Source organism: Aedes albopictus, chromosome 2 (assembly GCF_035046485.1).
Source record: "Aedes albopictus strain Foshan chromosome 2, AalbF5, whole genome shotgun sequence".
NCBI classification, from domain to species: Eukaryota; Metazoa; Arthropoda; class Insecta; order Diptera; family Culicidae; genus Aedes; species Aedes albopictus.
The window spans coordinates 55830995-55851762 of record NC_085137.1 but is presented as its reverse complement, the minus strand read 5'-3'; the positions used below and the strand labels follow the sequence as shown (position 1 = coordinate 55851762).

At 40.3% G+C, this 20768-nt stretch overlaps 1 protein-coding gene across 1 annotated transcript; it reads right to left on the bottom strand.

Annotated features, from left to right (window-relative positions):
* Positions 1–11247: 11247 nt before the first annotated feature.
* LOC115265574 (small ribosomal subunit protein mS39) lies at positions 11248–13746 on the bottom strand. Its single transcript, XM_029871208.2, has 3 exons — positions 13283–13746; positions 12821–13216; positions 11248–12571 (listed from the first exon to the last, which is right to left on the bottom strand). The coding sequence occupies exons 1-3, from the start codon at positions 13640–13642 to the stop codon at positions 11303–11305; spliced, it is 2025 nt and encodes a 674-aa protein (XP_029727068.2). The 5' UTR covers positions 13643–13746; the 3' UTR covers positions 11248–11302.
* Positions 13747–20768: the final 7022 nt, after the last annotated feature.

Here is a 20768-nt window from a genome sequence, read left to right as displayed (position 1 = left end):
AGGATTGGGTGCAAGATAGCGAAGGAATTGTAGTGAAGGCAAAATGGGAGATAGTGTCTTATAACATACCCAATAAATAATTGAGACAGATCAATTGTTCATGTACTAAACATTCAGAAATGGGAAACCCCATTGAAAGAGTTAAACCCAAAACCGGTTGGGCTCGAGTCGACAGGTGAGGTAAAATATCAAATTCATTAATTCAGTAAAAATGTAGGGTAAGGTTGAATAAGATGCCATTTTTAAACTGTCTTCATTTTCAAAGATAAACGGTTTTACTGGCAGAGAATCCAAAGAAAGAGTCAATTGAAGTTAAACAATAAAGATTAACCAGCGTGAACCGCTGCGTTAAAAATTTTCAAGATTAAATCAGGCCAAACATTTCAATAGGTCCTATCTGCATTTGAGAGGCTCTCTTTGTTCACTCTCTCTTTCAATTATTGTAATGTAATGGTACACTTTTCAACTACTTTTGCAGTACAAATCGAAAGACGATTGATTTGAGAGAGCCTCTCTTCTGCAGATTGGACCTTTAGACATGTTTGGCCTGAAATGTCGCGATCACCAAGTATTGTCGGGCCGCCACCAAACCGGACTTCGCACAATCAAGTCGCGACGCGACCCAACTCGCGACGTTTTTGAACCATGTTACTGTGTGTTTCGCCGTAAATCCACCCGCAAATTTGATCGCAATCGTTAATAGATGTACGCTTTGATGTTAAATCGATTTGGTGACTTCTACAATAAGTTCGCAAATTGCCCCAGGAATAACGCGCATATGACACTAAAACGGTTTCTTGCAGTCGCGCACGTCTATTTATCATTGCGATTGAATTTGCGGGCTAATTTTTCCCGCAACGCAGGATAAAAGTAGTGCGCATCCTTCCCGTTGTTGTCAGCAACACAGCGCACTAGATGCGAAACAGATGCGACACTTGTGGTCCAAGGAAATGGCAATTTTTTATTGAATGTCCGTCCTGATTCCAACCGGATAGAAAATATTTCAAAAAAGCAGAAAAACATGGCTTACGCAGTTGTTTAAACTGTTTAATGATTCCCCTAATATTCTTTGACACTACAGTGGAAACATTTACAAAACTAACATTTGACGATGCGCCTCCATGTATTTTTCGATCCCATTGAGCACACATGGTTGATAACATATGTAATCACCAAACTACATTAGGAAATTGATAGAATTACCGCGGTATTTCTTGCCAGTCCTCTAGAAGGATTCTTTTTGAACATATTATGGCACCATTAGCCATTCGGATCACTTTAAGGAATGATTATATGTGTTGTTAAGTGTGTGCCTATTATACCGCTCCAGTTCATTTTGAACCATGCTCTCCTAAACTATGCGCCAATCAGTCACAGGTACAGGTACCTAGCGTATCATCACTCGCATGCGTATCGACCACCATTCATATGTTTCCTTTGAACGACAACATTAAGGCGTCCTCTTGCCGAAGACAATAAAGACTGGGCGGGCAACCACTTCAGACGGGACAAAGCATTTTGGTTCAGCCATCAATGGAGGTATTTCCCAGAGAAAATTTCATTCATAAATATCGGAACGGCGTCGCCTGTGTCCGGGTTGCCGCATAATGGATTGTCTCAAAGACTGGCGTACTCTTGTTACCTATGAACCCATAATGGTTTTATTATTGTTTAGACTCATAAACGAACATGACCCGATGTTCCGTGCTGGTCGGTTTGTTTTCATATAGTTTGCTTCCAATAATATTTTGCGGGTTTGGAGAGTTTCCGGAAGTTGCTTCCGGCGCCACCAGGGGAAAAATCCCATGGTTGGGTTTTTCTCGTGACTGAAACAGATGCCATGGTACAGCTTAGTCATCGATAATCGTAAGGTTGTTTGACAAAATAATAATGACCCATCATTGCTTTCGACCCAGAATAGGACCCTAGCAATTTTTTTCGATTTTATGGCTCTCGGTCTGACGGATTAACAGCCACTCGAGAGCAAGCGCCAGGCTTTCAAGTAGGTATAATCGACCGTTGTTTGTTGAATGAAAATAATGATCATCAATGGATGTTCAAAAGGGAAGCCCCATTCAAAAAACGCTTGAATAAATTTGTACCTTGAAACTATGATCAGGCTATAGTGAATGAGATCAGCAGTTACCTGTATTCTTTTAGTTACAGGTAATTTTTCTCCACTCTAATAAAATGCTTAGCTGCCCATTGAAAGTGGTTCATTCATACTTTCTAAACCGAAGCGAGTAGTATTTTCAACAGCATAACCATGGGTGCGAATGCTAGTAGTGTCGAAGATAAAGAATCCGCGAAAAAGCTAGTGAAAGCCTGCATAGTTGGACATTCCGGTGAATACACAAGAATTGAGGAGTGTTGTTCCTCAAGTGATAATTCAACGAAAAGCCGCAAATTTCGCAACAGTTTTGAAGTGGAGAAGAAGATACTAGCAAGAATCAGGAAGTTCAAGCTTTCTGACGAAAGCTTTCGCATGGAACGAAAGATCCTGAAGCAGAACAACAACATACCAATAGGACGCAGCTCTAGTCCGACTAGGGAGACCTCGGAAAAGAATTGTGTCCATGATGAGGAGGATTTTTTCAACGAGGCGTTCGAAATCGACGAAGAGGACTATCCACGGTGGAAAAGTTATCTCGAACAAATGGAAGTGATGCCAGTGGATAGCCCAATTATACCCGAAGCCATCTCTGCTGGCAGTACTCCGAACTGGTTTCCTACAGTCACATCAACCGAAGTGCTATCGTCGCCACCCCAACATGTCAAGAAGAACGCCGACCCAAAACGGCCTGCGCCTTGTCCGGACAGACGACCAACGGAAGTATTCTACCACCTGACAATACTGAACGGGCTGGATAACGACTTGGAGGTGACTCCAGAACAAAGGCCAACGCCGTATCAGCTGTACATGCAACATCAGGTCGATGAGCAAAAGTCGCGCATAGTCGTTTGGATGCCAGCGAAATCAGGAAAACAGGAATCGACAACGGAACGAAACCGAGCAAGCCCTGCGACACAAACGCCACCTCCGGTGTTACGGCATTTGAAACCGAAAACGAATGGAAGTCCTGATGTGAAAAGTTATCGGAGATAACCTGTTAGTTATTAGAAATTTAAGATTTAACGTGCTGTGAACTTGTTTCAAATTGTAAATATTATAAGTATAGTCATGTTATAATTTATTAAAAACAAAAACCAACTCAATCGAAACCATTTTTTTCTGTTTTGATGACACAAGACTTTCAATTTTGAAATATTGGAATAGAAATATGAATTTTTACATGTGATTATGTGATGTAATGTTTACTAACCCTTACCCGAAGGCCATACAAGCTTTCTTGATTCTGAACTCAATGTGAGGTGTCCAGGAAAGCTTGGAATCAAGAATGACTCCAACGTACTTTACCTGTTCAGTCACATCGATTTCAGAATCAAAGAGACGCAAAGGTCGAACGCCATTACGGTTTCGCCTTTCCGTGAAAAGAACAATAGATGTTTTACTCGGATTAACCGAAAGGCCATATTGGCGACACCAACCCTCAACTAAACAAAAGCGCTTTGCATCAGGTCGAAAAGGGTGCTGATGCACATACCAACTAACAATGTTAGATAGTCGTCGGCAAAACCATAAGTAGGAAAACCGCTATTATTGAGTTGCCTCAATAGGGTATCTGCTACGAGATTCCACAAAAGCGGTGATAAGACTCCCCCTTGGGGGCATCCACAAAACTCAATTTCCTAATCCCTGCTAGACGCAATGTCGAGAAGAGATATCGGTTTTTGAGCATTTGGTGAATCCAATTGGAAATCATTGGAGATATACCATGACTCCGTGCGGCTTCCAATATGGCATCGAAGGGCACGTTGTCAAAGGCACCTTCGATATCTAAGAAAACACCCAGACAAGACTGCTTTTGAGCGAATGCTTTCTCGATATCGTAAACAACCTTGTGTAAAAGAGTCACAGTGGACTTACCAGATTGGTAGGCATGTTGGTTCACATGAAGAGGCACGTTGGCCAGATGAACATCACGGATGTGATGATCCACAATGCGTTCTAAGCATTTCAGAAGAAAAGAGGTCAAACTGATAGGTCTGAAACTCTTTGCTTCCTTATACGACGCACGACCCCCTTTTGGAATAAACTTTACAGTAATATCCCGCCAGGATTCCCAAGTAACCACGGTGCTGAAGCCTTATTGCATGCAGATATACGGTGTATTTAGTGCAATCATTACTTTACATGCAAATTTAAGGTTAATTTAAAGTGGAAGTGGGCAATTATAGAATCAAATTAAGATTATACTGGTATAATCTTGGAGCAGTCGCATAATTGCCCATTTCCACTTTAAATCAACCTCAAGTTTGCATGTAAAGTAATGATTGCACTAAATACATCGTTTATCTGCATGTAATAAGGCTTCAGCACCGTGGTTACTTGGGTTTGGAAATATACCCTGTAGCAAAACTGCAAAAAAGTAGTTTTATCAAAACATGTTTGAAATAATCAAATCCCTTCAGAAGCAAAATAGGATAAATCCCATCTGCTCCAGGAGATTTGAAAGGAGCAAAGCTATTAAGAGCCCACTCAATCGATTCTATAGTTACAATGCTCCGAGCCAAAGCTAAAGAATCATAACTACAAGAAAAGACATCAGGTTCATCCGAAGATGTAATATCCACACATCCAGGGAAGTGTGTGCTAAATAAGCATTCCAGAACTTCCTCATCAGAGGAAGCCAGATCGCCATTTGGCAAACGAAGTTCGTTCACCCGGAAATCCTTAGATTTCGCAAGGATTTTGTTTAACCGACTGACTTCACTCAAGCTGGAAACATTTGTACAAAGGTTTTTCCAGCCGGATCGTTCAGCAGACCGGAGAGCTTTGCTGTAGGCCTTGCGAGCCGACCTGAAAGCCTCCGAACCAGCCGAACGTCGTCTGTTCCAACTCTTTTTACATTGTTTCCTGAGTTTCGCCAGATCAGAGTTCCACCAAGGGGTTCCTCTTGTGATCTTCACAGACCGTAGAGGGCATGCTTCTTCAAAAGCTTCCATGATGAAGGTCGTTGTAGTATCAACGGCATCATCTAAATTACTTGGAGTGTGGATGGTGAGTATCCATGAAATTTGATCGCAACTAAATCAGTAAAAAGATCCCAGTTTGTTGACCGAGGATTCCTGAAACGCAATGTTTGCGAAGTAACATTTAAACGTTCAAAAAAGATATAGCGATGGTCAGATAAAGATTCTAATTCTGTCAGAGCAGAGCGTTATATCTAACACTTCCTCTCTAGCAGATACCATGAAGGTTGGGCGGTTGCCTATGTTAAGTAATGCAAGATCTGTACTACTTAAGTACTCCATCAAACTGGAGCCTCTCAAGTTAATGTCTGAGCTGCCCCAGATGATATGGTGAGCATTAGCACAGACAAACAGACGTAACACTCTGATGATTCCCATCGTGCATCAATTTAACGGTCTATTTAAAAAAATTATAGTTGGCTAACTGGCCATCCGTGGCGCTTGCATCGTTTTTGCTCGAGTTTGACGTTTGCCCACTACCGCCATCTAGATGATGGTCGGCCAAACTCAGTCCTTGTAGCATTGGGCGAACATATTGCCGTGACTATGATGTGAATCGAAAAATGTTCGAAGTGTTACGTCTGTTTGTCTGTGGCATTAGCATCACTGCCAACAATAAGCGGAAGGCTTTTTGAAGTACAGTATGCGATGACTTGTTTGAAAGCATCCGTAGGGGATGGTTCATCATGCGGTAAATAAACCGAACAATATACGTATTTCCTGTTGAGGTTTCCAACAGATACATCAATTGTGATAGCACATACATCTCTGGTGGTTAGTTCAGAGATGAGTGTAGCAACTATTGCGTTGTTGACAAGCACATAGGCTCGAGGCATGACACGCGAGTTTACCATTTCATGTTTATTGAAAGTAGCAAAACCCGGGTTCACAAGGTTTCCTAGATAGAAATTTCCCTTACGAAAGTAAGGTTCTTGTACCAAGGCCACTTGGGCTGTACCATTTTGCATAAGTCTGCAAAGATTGATCGTTGCTGTTCTTTTATGCTGAAGATTAATCTGAGCTATCCTAACCGTAGCCACTACCCAAACTAGGTAAGATTAAACTCTGCGCAACAACAGCACAACAAAGAACAGCAACAATAAAACCAAATCGGTATCGATTGGAAAACGCCAAAGGCGAGGACACACAGAATAGAGTAATGCGGGGCAAAAGTTCGCACGGGGCAAAAGTTCGCAGTGGGTCTTTTTCTGAGCACAAGTTAAGAACCCAAACAAATCTGTATGGGTTTGACACATAATCAGGTCAGTTACTCGTCAATAAAAATTGGATTGATTTCGTTATGGTTTGGCAGAATTATGCAAAAAAATGTGTTTCGAGGTGTTTTGATAGAATTTTTGGACCTTTTGGAATAAGAATTTGTAGTAACAAGAAGAAGAAAAATCTCATAACCTCTTGACGTCGGAGAATCGTTATTCTATAGTAGTTCGAGAGGTGCACTCGAATAAACAATAAACTACTAGTGCTTCTTACAGAAAGGGACATTGTTAAAACCTCTACAGTGGGGCAAAAGTTCGCAGTAGTTGTGGGGCAAAAGTTCGCACTAGATTTCTGAATCTAGTACATCAATATAATTACAGAATCTTTGAAGCAATGAAGATTTCGTATAGAAACTACTATATATGTATAATATGTGTAGTATGCATCCTGAAATCGTTCCGGCAGAGGGTTTGAACTTAGTTTTGTGAGAAGTTCCATTGTAAGACAAACATTAGGTTAACCCATTTCAAGAAATGAAAAATGGTCAAAAACATTTTTAAACATTTTCTTCGTCATCCTCGTTGTGTCTTTTCGTATGTTTCTGAAGTTCTTATGTTCATCGACTCTACCGGGGTCTTTCATAGCTTAGTCTGTAAATTGACAGCTATAACTCATCACCATACTGACGGGGATAAGATTCGATTACGGTCCTGTTCAACAGTTTTGCTGCATATTTGTTTTTTTTTTGTATTTTGTATTTTGTATTTTGTGCAACATGTATCTCTATGATTACCCCACAATCTATTTTGGCAACTTTCAGTAACGCTGGAAAGGACAGCTCTTAGTTAATAGTTGTGGAAGTCTTCATAAAACACATTGTATACAAAAGCTGAACACCTGGTCGTATTCCAGTTGGGCCGTAATGCTAAAAACAGAAGGAAACAGATTTCATGGCCAGATTGAAAAGACGAACATGAATTAACATGCAATAAAAGAACATCACACAAATAAACTACCCTGTACAAGGTGCGAACTTTTGCCCCGCATAATGCGAACTTTTGCCCCCACTATGGGGCAAAAGTTCGCATTGGAGTACTTGTATTAAAAATTGTATTACTAAAACTACAAAAGTAATGCCAAAAAATCTAGTACTACATTTTGAAGGCAACATGATAGGGACCCTTTTAACGAAGAAAAATGATATTGTTTTCTTTTCGTTTATTAGTTATTTTGTGAAGTCTGTTAGGTGCGAACTTTTGCCCCGCATTACTCTACACTGTGTGAATCGAATAATGCGAAACCATATAGGTGAAAATTTAAACTAATTAACAACATCTCCATAATCCCGCCCTTATTTAGCCTCAAGTGAGACTAAAGAAGGGCAGCTGATTGTCTCGGAGAAACACAAGGTCCACTGCACCATTGCTCCGGTTAGCGCAGTAAGGGCTACATACTGTGGAGGGCGCCCTGGTACTCCACAGGCTCCGTTAGCGGTTAGGTTTTTATTAGACCCCCCTAGCCATTCATTCCTAGGCACGGTAAGCATAAAGCCGCATCACACCATGAATTAGGGGTCACCTGTTGGTGGATTCTTACCACCGGAACAGGCAGTCCGTAGTGTTATTCTTAGCCAATTGAGACAATCGCTACCGACACTACACAGCTATCTAGGCTGATCGAGAAAAGAAGTTAATATTGATGATCAACTTCATACGGACTCGAACAGCCGCAAAAGTAAGAAGTTCCTTCGGGAGGTCTTCGATATTTTTTCCAGGAATTCCTTGGCATTTTTTTAGAAGTTCTTGAGAATTCCTCCAGGACTTCCCCGAAAATTTTTCCACGAGTTCCCAGGAAATTTCTCCAAGAGTTCCCCACGAAGTTCTACAAAAGAACCTTGGAAAGTTCTTCAGGAGTTCCTCAAGAATTCTCCCAGTAGTGCCTCGGAAATTCTTCCACAAAATAACTTCGCAAGTTCCTTCAGAAGTTGCTCGGCAATTTTCCCAGGAGATCCCGGTAGTTTTCCAGAACTTAACAGGAAATTCATTCAAGATTTCCTTGTGTGATTCCGCAGGATTTTTCCGGGAATTCATCAAAGAGTTTCTCAGGAGTTCCTCTAAAAGTTCCATATGAATTCTTCAAGGTGTTCCTCAGACTTTTATTCGGGAGTTCCTCGGGAATATCTCAGCAGGTCCACGAGAATTCCTCGGAAATTTACCCAAGAGCTCCTTGGGAAATTCTCCAGGAGTTTCACGGGAATTCCCAAGAAAGGTCTCTTGGACTTCTTTGGCAGTGTTCCCAGGAGATCCCTGGCAAATTTTTCAGAAGTTCTCAGGAAATTGTTTCATAATGAAGGATTTTTTTTCGTGAGAAGCTTGTGCAATTTTTTTGGGGAACTGCTGGATGTGTTTCTAGGCATTATTACTAGAGGACTTTTTGGGGAAACTTGAACTCCTAAAACAATTTTTGTAGAAATCCTAGAGAGAATTCTAGGATCATTTGGTCGGGGTTCTGCTAAACCGAACCAAAGACCATTTTTTGAAAAAATGAGTTTTCTTAACCATTGAATGAAGAATATGATGATCTACCATCAGTGTAAAAATCCAGTAATTCTTACAGCTCTTCGTGGAGTAAATTCACAATTTCTGTTTGGCAGAACATACAAAAAATGAAATTGCACCCAGCCAGAGTGAACTGTAAACCATTTCATAGAATCAGCGAAATATTTTAGTATTGATCTAGATGATGAACATTTCACGTTTTCCTCATTCCCGTCAGATTTCTAACTTCTAACCGACTCATAGTAACATTCTGTGAGAGAATTGAACACGTAATTAGAAATACGGGTGTTGGAGGATCTAATTATATGTCGATGAACCTGATCGCCGTTTTTCCAAATCACATTCAGCCAGAGTGAACCAAATCCACTGCATTTAAGAATCAATTTATTTTAAACAATTCAAAAATCAACTGGTTTTGAATACCCGCGTTATGTCGATACAGCTTATACTGATACTTTAACACAGGAGCCGTTATTGAACAACAAAGATAATAAGAATAATAAAGATTGAAAAAAAATCAAACACTTGGTTCGCTTTTACTGATCGAGAAATGGCGTTTTCACGAAAACCATCCTTTAGAAGAATGTTTAGAACTTGATTCTGACTTAACGACTGACCTTCAGCTAGGTAAAATGACCTAGAGGTAACGCGCTTGGTTATCACTCTAGTGATCCAAATTCGAATCTCTTTCGTATTTTTGAAATTTGTTTTGTCTTGGTTCACTATGGCAGAACATTTTCATGGTTTTCTTCGACCAGCATAACTTTGAAGTACACAAATTGCTCCACTTTCACATCTCAGGACGTCAGGGTCAGGACATGCAAGGACATCATTTGACATAATCACTCTTGCTCTGTGCCTGCACAATGCATGGCCTATGAAAAAAAACATGGGTGGCAATTGCTGAGCTGGGAGGGCTTCCGCCGTTCATATTTTAAACTATTTTGAGACCTCCGTGCTACTGTACTATACGCGTCCTCTCTGATTCATGTTAAGGATTGTGAGTGATATTTACTTCGACTTCAGACGATGAACAATCAAGATTTTTATCACAAGCCGACTGGTTTTCTCTGAAACAAAGAAACACAGTCAGCCACACTGAACTATAAACCATATTCCAATGTTTTTGATCAGCCAGAGTGAACTGAATGCAAATTACTGAGAAATCAAATGTAATTATATCAATGATTTCAAATATTTTACATGTATTCTTCATCTCTGATGGTTAATGAAGGCTTGTAAGTTACATGTGTGCGGAAAAGTTTCAAATTATCTTAGCTGTTGTTTATTTGTGAGTTTTTGAACTTTAAACTTAATTATCTCGGAATAAACTTTTTGGCGCTTAGTTCGGTTTAGCAGAACCCCGGCCATTTATGAACGAATTACCGTAAAGGCATTCTCTGGAAAAAATCCAGGAGGGGTTTGGCAAAAAATACTGGAGGAATTCTTGGGGAATTTTCCGAGAGATTCTGTAGGAATTTCCTAGAAACTCCTACAGGAATTCTTGTGGAACTCCTGAAGGACTACCCAGGGTATTTCTGCAAGAGGTTCTGTGTAGATTCTGGAGAAATTCTAAGAGTTATTATAGAGGAATTTACGGAAAACTCTTATGAATTCTTGGGGAACTGCTTGAAACATTTTTAAAATTAATTCTTAGAACTATCACAGAAGAAATTCTGATAGAAATCAAGGAGGAAACCCAAACTGTTTCTGGAAGAATCTCAAAAGCAACTGTTGTGGAAACCTTGAAAGAAACGATTTGAGGAGCTCCCGAAGAAACTACTGGAAGAATTGCAGAAGCATAACAAAAACAACACTGGGGCATTTTCAGAAGAAACTATTTAAGGAAGTTCACAAGGATGAATCCCACAAGGAACTCCTGTACCGGAGCCCGTGGCTACACGTTTGCTTCATAAGCAGATGGTCATGGGCTTGATCCCAGCCCCGACACTTTCATCAGTTGCTCTTTCCCCCTGAGAGCAGCTGACACTGACCCTCTTCTGAGCCCATGTTCACCAGAATTCTCAAACTTCTACCGAAGCCATTGTAGAGAACAACAGTCTTTTTTTTCAGATTTCCAATCACACTTACTCTCCTTTGGTAGCTTCAATATTTTTTGTACCTAAAATAAGTATAGTGCTCTTCCGCAGTCTAAAGTACTGGTAGTCTAGGTAGTCTAAAGTATTGGTTATCATTCCCGGTAATTTAATGCCAGCATTAGCAAAAAAATCCCACATATATGCAGTTATGAGCAATGCAACAACATTAAAGTACCTACTGAATTTTCAGTAAAGGATTCATTATCACACCGATATCCGTGCCATACTGTATCGCATTCAGAAGTTCTTTCCTCATCTACTAAATAACACATAATATGTAATCGACTCAAAGCATCATTCATCTATTCCCTAGTCTACCCAACTAACATACATTCACTTACCTTCCTCCACAGCACCCTTATTGACGGGCTTCAAGACATCTGCCCCAACGTACCGTCTGATCTTCTCCAAGTGCACCTCACTCAGCGTCATCGAACCGTGGATGAGTCGCCCCAGCTCGGCACTCTCTGAGAAACCATTTTCCGCACAGTACTGCAAGCAACTAACCGCCAGGGTGGGCTTCTTCTCCTCAATGCACAGTTCAATAAATGCCTTCATGGCCATCACTTTGGGATCTCCGACGATCGAATTCTGCTCGTTGTTTATTTTCTCGAACAGGGCTTGTGCCTTCTCAAAGTCCTTTCCGCGGCAGCAAATGGTGAGAATGTCCCCAAGAAGGGCACCGGATAGCCCACTGGTCCGCTGGTTGCGGCCACTTTCAGCTGCCAGCTGTTCCTCCAATCGAGTGTACATGTTCCAAGCAATGTTGGTGAATTTTTCTCCAAGCTCGGGATTTTCCGGCGGATTGGTGATCATGATCTGGAGAATCAGATTCAGCAGGTGCTCGCGACCGGTGTGATCGAACTGAATCATGTGCGACCAAATCTGCGGAAGGAGATCCGACGCACCGTTCACATCTATCGACTTAAGGATGTCCTCCATTACCGATGGTTCCGGAATGTAGACGTTAGGGACCAGCAAGTTGTAAGTCTCCATGAACGTTTCCAGCGGTTCGGTGTTGCAAAGAATGGCGAAGAAGTTCCTGTAGTAGATAGATTCTTTGTACGAATCACCGATCAAATTGTAATTATCCTTGAAATGAAGCAATTTGTTCACTCGTTTCGCCAGATCTTTATCGTGCAAATGGTGGCGGCAAACATCCATGGCTGTAACGAAGAAAAATGTATCCTTGGGATCCTGAATCGTGAATTCCTTATTCTCGATTTCGTTCATAATGTCGTGCAAAATGTGGCTCGTCGGACCACGTTCGCGGCAGAAGATTGCCAGCATGTAGTACCAGCTTGCCAAGGATGGTTCAATTCCTAGCTTCTTAAACTCCGACAGTGTCTTCAGAGCATAGTTTCTCGGATGGTTGTAACCCCCAATAGTAGTAATAGTCTGCAGAACAGCGTTCATCGTTCCAATGTTCGGCTTCAAGCCTTGATTTTTCATCATCGTTAAAACTTCACAAACCAAATCCCATCGCATTTCGTAACTTTCTTTCAGGAACGAGGCGATCTGAATCAAACTGTTGAAGGTGTTCGTGTCCAGCAGGATTCCTTTCTCAACGGTCTCCTGGTATAAGGCCCATGCTTTTTCAACCTTGAAAACAGATAAAAATAAAAATAATAACTAGTCTGTTTTATAAAGTTGTGAAATGATACATAGTAGATAATGATTGCTAGTTATTCAATTTTACTTAAAAAAACGCTGCACCAAGCCCAGTTGAGAATTACATGTGGACATGTGGTAAAGATTAATATTACAGATGCAGAACGTCTTTTTGCCAATAATACATCAAGGATCAGAACCACCTAGATTATAGAAGAGGGAACGTGGTATTCGACTCACCTGGAAGTATTTTGCCATTCCCCGAATCAGCGTACAGTAGTGCTCGGGCTTTTTGTCCTCAATTTCGTGGAAAATCGTTTCCGCCAGTTCAAAATCTTTCCAGGTTTTCCTCTGACGACCCTTCTCTGTTACTCCCTGTCGGAACCAGCGCTCTTCGATGAATTCCTCCGGCAGCGATTCCTCATGGTTGAAGAAACACAAAAGCTCCATTAACGATTGTTTCAGCTCCGGCCGGATTTCGATGTTGTTCTTCTTCAGCAGGTTGTAAACTAAAACGGCATCTTTTACGTCCACGTTTTCGATCAGTTTTTCGAGGTCGGTCACTTCCACCTGACTCTCCTCGGTGTAAACCATCGTGGGAATGAAGGCCGCCACCGGCGGGTCAGCTTCCTTGTGCTAAAATTTACCAATAACCATGTTTAATCCAGAACAACCAAATGCAATGAAATAATAACCACCCACCTGGAACAGCTTGGCGTTTTGCTGCCGGATCCAGAGTGCCGCCTTCCGACCGGATTCCTGAGCCATCGCGAACGTTTTCTTCCCGACATTGGACGTCGGTATCAGGTAGGGATCGTCGTGGTACTTGAAATGGGCAGCGGTTGGATCGAATCCAACCGTGCTCGACAGAGCATTCAGCACATCCGTGGGACCGCGCTCTATCCGCCGGGGCACGACGATTTTTTCGCTCGTCTCACTAGCCGCAGCCGAACTGCTTCCTTGCAGTAAGCACTGATTCGTTGAGAAAAGACGACTTACCGCGGCGATCCGGGAAGCTGGTGCCAGAGGAAACTTGGAGAATGATTTGCACAAGTGGTTCATTGTTGTTTTATAGATAAAAATAAGATTTTTAAGTGAAAAATACGTATTTTCTACAGGATTACAAAACCGTGCATGTTTTCTGCAGATGCGGTTATGTCACTCCCGTGAGCTGTCAACCACCAAAACAAACTGCGCAAGCACAGGGTGGTGCTGAACGACACAACAAAAAACATCAACAATAATAGGGTAACCAAATTTGCGGCCTTTCCAGAAATGAAACATAGATGGCGTGCTGTCTCGTTTACTTTTTGGACGAGATTGGGAAATATTAAATTTAAAATCGAATTTTAGCGACATTCTTTCTTTATATATCGCATTTAAATAGTTCACCACCAATTCACCACTGAACTGAGCACTCAGTCTTCATAAGTGCGAAAACGTAAATTAAAGTGCGCGATTAAATCAAATCATGTTGATGTCTTAGGCGCACTATTTCAGTAACAAATTTTGAGAACGACGTAAAATCACAGACGAATTTACGAATAAACGATTTTCTCCTCATCTCACCTAGCGCCTCTACAATGGATCACTAAAATAACTAAAACGGCCGCTATGAAATGAACAGATAGCGCCACCGTAGCCTTGTGTGTTTGACGTAACTCGACTGCTGTCACTGTGTTACCGTCCTTATACACTGAAATGAAAACTCCATTAGTTTTTATGTGCACAAAACAGATAAAAGCGAATCGGTGGTTCAAATCCTCATTTTATGTGCGGCATTTAGATTTTAAAGTGTTTACATTAAATATAATTGAGTTGCACATATTTTTCATATGCACTGCTATGAATTCTAAAAATGATGCATTAACAACCTATGTCAATTGAATATAAATTTTGAGTGCATCGATTGATATTTCGGAACATTCAAAACATTTCGTTAACGGAAAAATGGTGGAGCAAGAAAAAAAACTTTTATTGTTGGCCGAGTTTACGGTCGACATTTCCCGGTCCAATTTCTGCAGTTTTTTTAAGGTAACGTATTTTAATCATTTTCTTTTATGTAATAATAATCACATAATGCCAGATCGAGATCGAGGTTACGACGCTGCAAAGCACGGTGACCAAAGTTGAACTAACGAAGATTCGTTAGAATCGGTCATAAAGTAGGTGAAGTCTATCAGCAGATTTTCGCTTGGAGACAAGAGCCCATAAGTATTTATTTCTTTGTGATTGATAAAATAGCATTTGATTTAAATAAACGATTTCTTTCAGAGATTTGGTATTATCAGTTTTGATTAAGTGGAGGTGCTGGTCGTAAGCAAAAACGCGCCGCACCACCGAGGTCTACCGAAGAGAAGCTCCAGTCTGAAGAAACCCAAAGTATCAGCGAGTCTCCACCGTATCAGAGGGAATCTCCTTGTCCTTTCACCCACATCGCTTTTTCGTTTGGCCCGGACTATTGAAAAGCTCTGTCACCGAAAAATCACATTTGTAAATATTCAATTGATCACCAAAGTTACCTGTAGTGGTTAGGATTGGACTGATTAGATAAATGGTTATCATTCATCATGTGTGTAATGAAAAACAACCATTCTATTTTGAACACCCCTAAACGAACCAGCGTGCAAACCGGGATAAAGTACGAGAACTGAACGAAAGTTGAATTCGTTTGGAAGCGAGAGAGTGCACTCATTCGATGCCACCGCGGCGCGCGGAGAACCACATAGGAGTGAAAGAGAGAGGGAGAGAGATTCGGAACCGAGATGGTTTGTAGGTAGGGGCAAGGTTTTTATATATTGTAAGGTTGAGCATGACGTTTAGTTTGTGGAGAAAAGCAGAGGAAGCGAAATTTCAAAGGAATTTGAGCAGGCGGGGGATTTGTTTTCAGAATTTCTCACGGTGAAAAAATAATGGCTGCCCAGCCAGTTTTGACATCTAAGACTACCTTAGAATATGTAAATACCTTGGGTAGGGGTTCGTGGACTCGGGATTAGGTGTAGGAATTCAGTCTGGTTTCTATTGTAGTAACGATCAGATGTAGAATTTATGCTACCATCTTTCGTTACGACAATGGTACAGCCGGTAGGTGGTATTATACGTGAAAATCATTCGTGGGCAAAGTGGAAAAGTGTGATTCAGAGCTTTTGTCGGTGTTCGAAGTTTGAAATTTGTTTTATATGGAGTTGTGGTAGGTAAACGTATATAGCTGGATAGGTGCAGGAATTCCGACGGGAGGGAAAATAAATGAATATGTAAAGAATGATAAGTGGATGGAATTAACAGCGAAATATTACTGGGCGAAGAATGGCGGACACTGGATTTTGGGAAGCAGTTTTCTAAACAGATGCGAGTGTGCAGCATGCAGTTAATAAAGTAAATGGAACAAAGAGCGCGTGGATTTGTGTGAGAGCAAACAAATTGAGAGTATGGAGGGTGAAAGATAGTTTTGTGATGGAAAAGCGAAAAAATAGATGAAAGACGAAAGCAAGAGTAGAGTTTGAAAAAAAAAAAGACGAACAAAAGGCAAAAAAAGGAGAAAAAAAGGAAACGTACCGAAGTCTTGGAAAAAAAATGAGAACACAAGGTAAAAAAAATAGGAAATGCCTGAAAAAAAGCAAAAAAAAAAGGATTTGTGAAAAAAAAGAGAAAAAAAACAGTTGAAAGACTAAAGCGAGCTACGAGTTTGGAAAAAAAATTGATGAGCGAAAAAAAATTGATGAAAGAGAAAAAAAAATATCGAAAGGCGAAGGAAGAGTATTGAGATGCATTGGTAAAAAAAAGAGAATGAGAAAAAATACGGGAGCAAGACAGAGCCTTGAAAAAAAAAAGAAAAAAATGAGTGAATCCATAAAGAAATGAGAAAAAAGACGACGGAAGGATTTGTAAGACGACGGAACAGATTTGGATTGCAATTAAATTGGATTGGATTTAGAATGGGTTCGGATTAGATTGCATTTGATTGGATTTTGATTGGATTCGGATTGGATTGGGATTGCATTTGGATTTCCATTGATATGGATTAGATTTGGCTTTGGATTTTATTTGGATTGGAGTTGAAAAGGATTTATATTACATTTGCTGTGAATTTGGATTGGAATTGGATTACATTTGGATTGGAGTGGACAGGTTTGGATTTGGATAGCATTTGGATTAACATTGACTTGGATTAAATTTGGTTTTAGATTTGATTTGGATTGAAATTGAAATGGATTTGAATTGGATTTGGATTGGTTTTGGATTGGATTGGGTTTGGATTGGATTTGGATTGGGTTTTGATTGAATTTGGATTTAATATGGGTTGAATTTGGATTGGATTTGGATTAGGTATGGGTTGGATTTGGATTGGATTAGATTTTGATTAGATTTGGATTGGGATTCGGATTGGATTTGGATTGGATTAGATTTGCATTGGGTTTGGATTGGATTTGGGTTTAATTTTGAAGGGAATTATATTGGATTCGGATTTGATTTGGATTGGATTTGTATTGGAGTTGAAATGGATTGAGATTGGATTTGGATTGGATTTGGATTGGATTTGAATTGGATTTGTATTGGATTTGGATTGGATTTTGATTGGATTTGGATTGGGATTTGAAATGGATTTGGATTGGATTTGGATTAGATATGGGTTGAATTTGGATTGGATTATTTTTTTGGATTGGATTTGGATTGAATTTTTAAGGGATTTGGATTTGATTTGGATTGGATTTGGATTGGATCTGAAATAGATTTGGATTGTACTTGGATTGGATTTGAATTGGATTAGATTTTGATTGGATTTGGATTGGTTTGGGATGGGATTTGAATTGGATTTTGGATTGGATTTGGATTTGGATTCGGATTGGATTTGGGTTGCATTTGGATTGGATTTGGATTGGATTAGATTTGGATTGGATTTGGATTGGATTTGGATTTGGATTAGATATGGGTTGAATTTGGATTGGATTTGGTTTGGATTGAATTTGGATTGGACTTGGATTGAATTTTTAAGGGATTTGGATTGGATTCGGATTTGATTTGGATTGGAGTTGAAATGGATTTGAATTGGATTGGATTTGGATTGGATTTGAATTGGATTTGAATTGTTTTTGGATTCGATTTTGATTTAAATTGGATTTCAATTGGATTTCGATTAGACTTTGTTTGGATTTAGATTGGATTTGTATTGGATATGGATTGGATTTGAATTGGTTTTGGATTGGATTTGGATGGGATTTGGATTGTATTTGATTTGGGGTTGGCTTTGTATTGGATTTGGATTTGCATTTGATTTGAATAAATGGTAACGTTATTTATATTTCAATAGAGATTTTTAAAGAATATTCTTTCGAATTACATTAACACGTTTAACCTTCCTAAGATGTTAGAATTTTCACACCATGATGGTGTGGCGCACGTTCAGCGGGCCTGTCTGGGTCATAATGACCCCAAAATTCTACTACATGGTTAAAAAAAAAAATTAGAAGAGTAGAGAAGGGGGATAATGTAGTGGTTAGGATTGGACTGATTAGATAAATGGTTATCATTCATCATGTGTGTAATGAAAAACAACCATTCTATTTTGAACACCCCTAAACGAACCAGCGTGCAAACCGGGATAAAGTACGAGAACTGAACGAAAGTTGAATTCGTTTGGAAGCGAAAGAGTGCACTCATTCGATGCCACCGCGGCGCGCGGAGAACCACATAGGAGTGAAAGAGAGAGGGAGAGAGATTCGGAACCGAGATGGTTTGTAGGTAGGGGTTCGTGGACTCGGGATTAGGTGTAGGAATTCAGTCTGGTTTCTATTGTAGTAACGATCAGATGTAGAATTTATGCTACCATCTTTCGTTACGACATTACCAAATCTCCAAATACATTTTTTCATCATAAGATAATGATTTTATTTCTAAAAAAATACACCTAATATTTATTGGTGATGGCATATAAAATGCAATAGGTTGACTTTTAGAACGAAAAAGTACAGACCTTTACTTTTTATGTGCATTGCATATGCAAACTAAGATGGGCTAGAAATCTTGTTCTATGTGCAAGGCCAGTAAGATTTATGTGCAAAGCACAGACAAACAGACGTAACACCTTGGACGATTTTCATGGAAATCCATCGCCCAGTTCACACTACCATCACCTGGTGGAAAAGTTGCACGAATCACTGTGTTGTGCAATATCGTCAACAGAAGGCGCTAGTGTGAAACGTCAAGCGCATAGAAAAATGATGCGCGCGCCACTGGTTGTGAAAGCCACAACTATGAAAATTTAAAATGATCGTTAAAAGCGTGGTCGATGGAAATTTCACAAGTGTTACGTCTGTTTGTCTGTGTGCAAAGCTTGATTGCAAAAATCTATGTGCGCGGCATATACAAACTAGATGCGGATTATTTTTAGTGTACCACAGACAAACAGACGTAACACTTGAGAAATTTCCATCGACCACGCTTTTAACGATCATTTTAAATTGTTATAGTTGTGACTTTCACAACCAGAGGCGCGCGCATCGTTTTTCTATACGTTTGACGTTTCACACTAGCGCCTTCTGTTGGCGATATTGCACAACACAGTGATTCATGCAACTTTTCCACCAGGTGATGGTAGTGTGAAGTGGGCGATGGATTTCCATGAAAATCGTTCAAGGTGTTACGTCTGCTTGTCTGTGCTTATACGGTGGCTGGCGTTTTTGTTTTGCTGCGGTGAGTAGCGGAAAAGTCGGCTTCAATGATCCATTGGGGGCCATTCGAATTCTTCTACAGTGCCGATTCGTTCGTTGGCGGCTCGTTAGATGGGCTGTCTCGATGGTTGGATCGCAGACAGACGTTCAAGTTTGACTCAGCAGCTTGTGTAAAAAACATGGCCGCCACAAATAGGCTCCTAAAGGCCTATCTCAATTTCTGCATAATTCGATCAAGCATTGATTAAAACGACATGTTTACTCATATTTTAAGTATTCCTATTAGGTAAAGCCCATAAAATATATTTTCAAAAATTTTAATAATTTTTGCAACACTCCTTGTTTAGCACTCAATTTTGGGTAAATTTTGTTTACCGTGTATGTCAAACAGGAACATTTGTTGTCAAAAGTGGGCCAATGTGGTGTCTTTTGCAACCCGCCGTTTCACTTTCGTTACGTCAAGGTTGACCTCGAATGTCAAACAAGACCTGCTCAACATTATTTTATTTTTGAGTTTATTAACTATTCTGTTATTGTTTAAGTTCAAAAAAATTACCATTGAGATCAGAAAACCATGCTCTTTCGTGTTATGCACCAAAAGCGGGAAAATAGTTTTCATTTTAGGACCCTATTGCCAAGTGGCAATCAGCGAACAGATGGCGTTAGCGACGTTCATATTCAATCGCTGCCTCACATGTGCGTTGCGACCAACAACTGTCACCACGGTCGTCTTCCAGCCGGATGGCGGGAAGACCGCACGTGTTGCACGCTAATAATGTTTCCACATAATTTGTGCAGAGTAAATGACTTTTATTTAATGTCTAAAATGTTTTGCACAAATTAGCGCAGGACTCTTGTAAAATATTGTACACATTATTACTTTTGTTTTACATAGATTTGCTTGAATAAAACTGCATTTGGATGAACTTCACTCGCATTGGGAAATCTTTGTGAATGTGACGCAGATGTAGGAATGATTTTGACAGTGTTTGTTTTGATTTTATTTTTCGGTGGGTGGTGAATTGGGTGGTAAGTAAGCGGCTGGAAGCACGTGGTTTCTTAAACTGTCAACCGCACGCGACTGCACTGTGGCAATCGGTTGCCTAGGTGTCGCTAGTGAAAATTTACATAGAAAATTTGAATAAATTTGTTCGAGCTAGAACGTCTGTCTGCGGTTGGATGTTCACTGGTTGGGGCAAAACCCAACTAAAAAGCACTGTCAATGTCAAAATCAATGTCAAAACGAGTTTGACGTCTGTCCCCCTTCGCATCGCACCTTCTATATACACAACGTTTGTGCAAGTATGTGAGTGTTTTGTGACGTATTTCTCGTCACTTGCGTGAGTCTAGAGCATTTTGAGCAGTTGTCAGTTGGCCCAACGAACGAACACGATTCGCTAATCGGGGCGCAGTCGTGACCCAACCAGCGAATCCAGGCTGTATAAACTCGATTAAAAGCACACGAGCGCTCAATAAGCCATTTAACGAGGCGTTTCGGATCAGCTGATCGCTCATTTCAT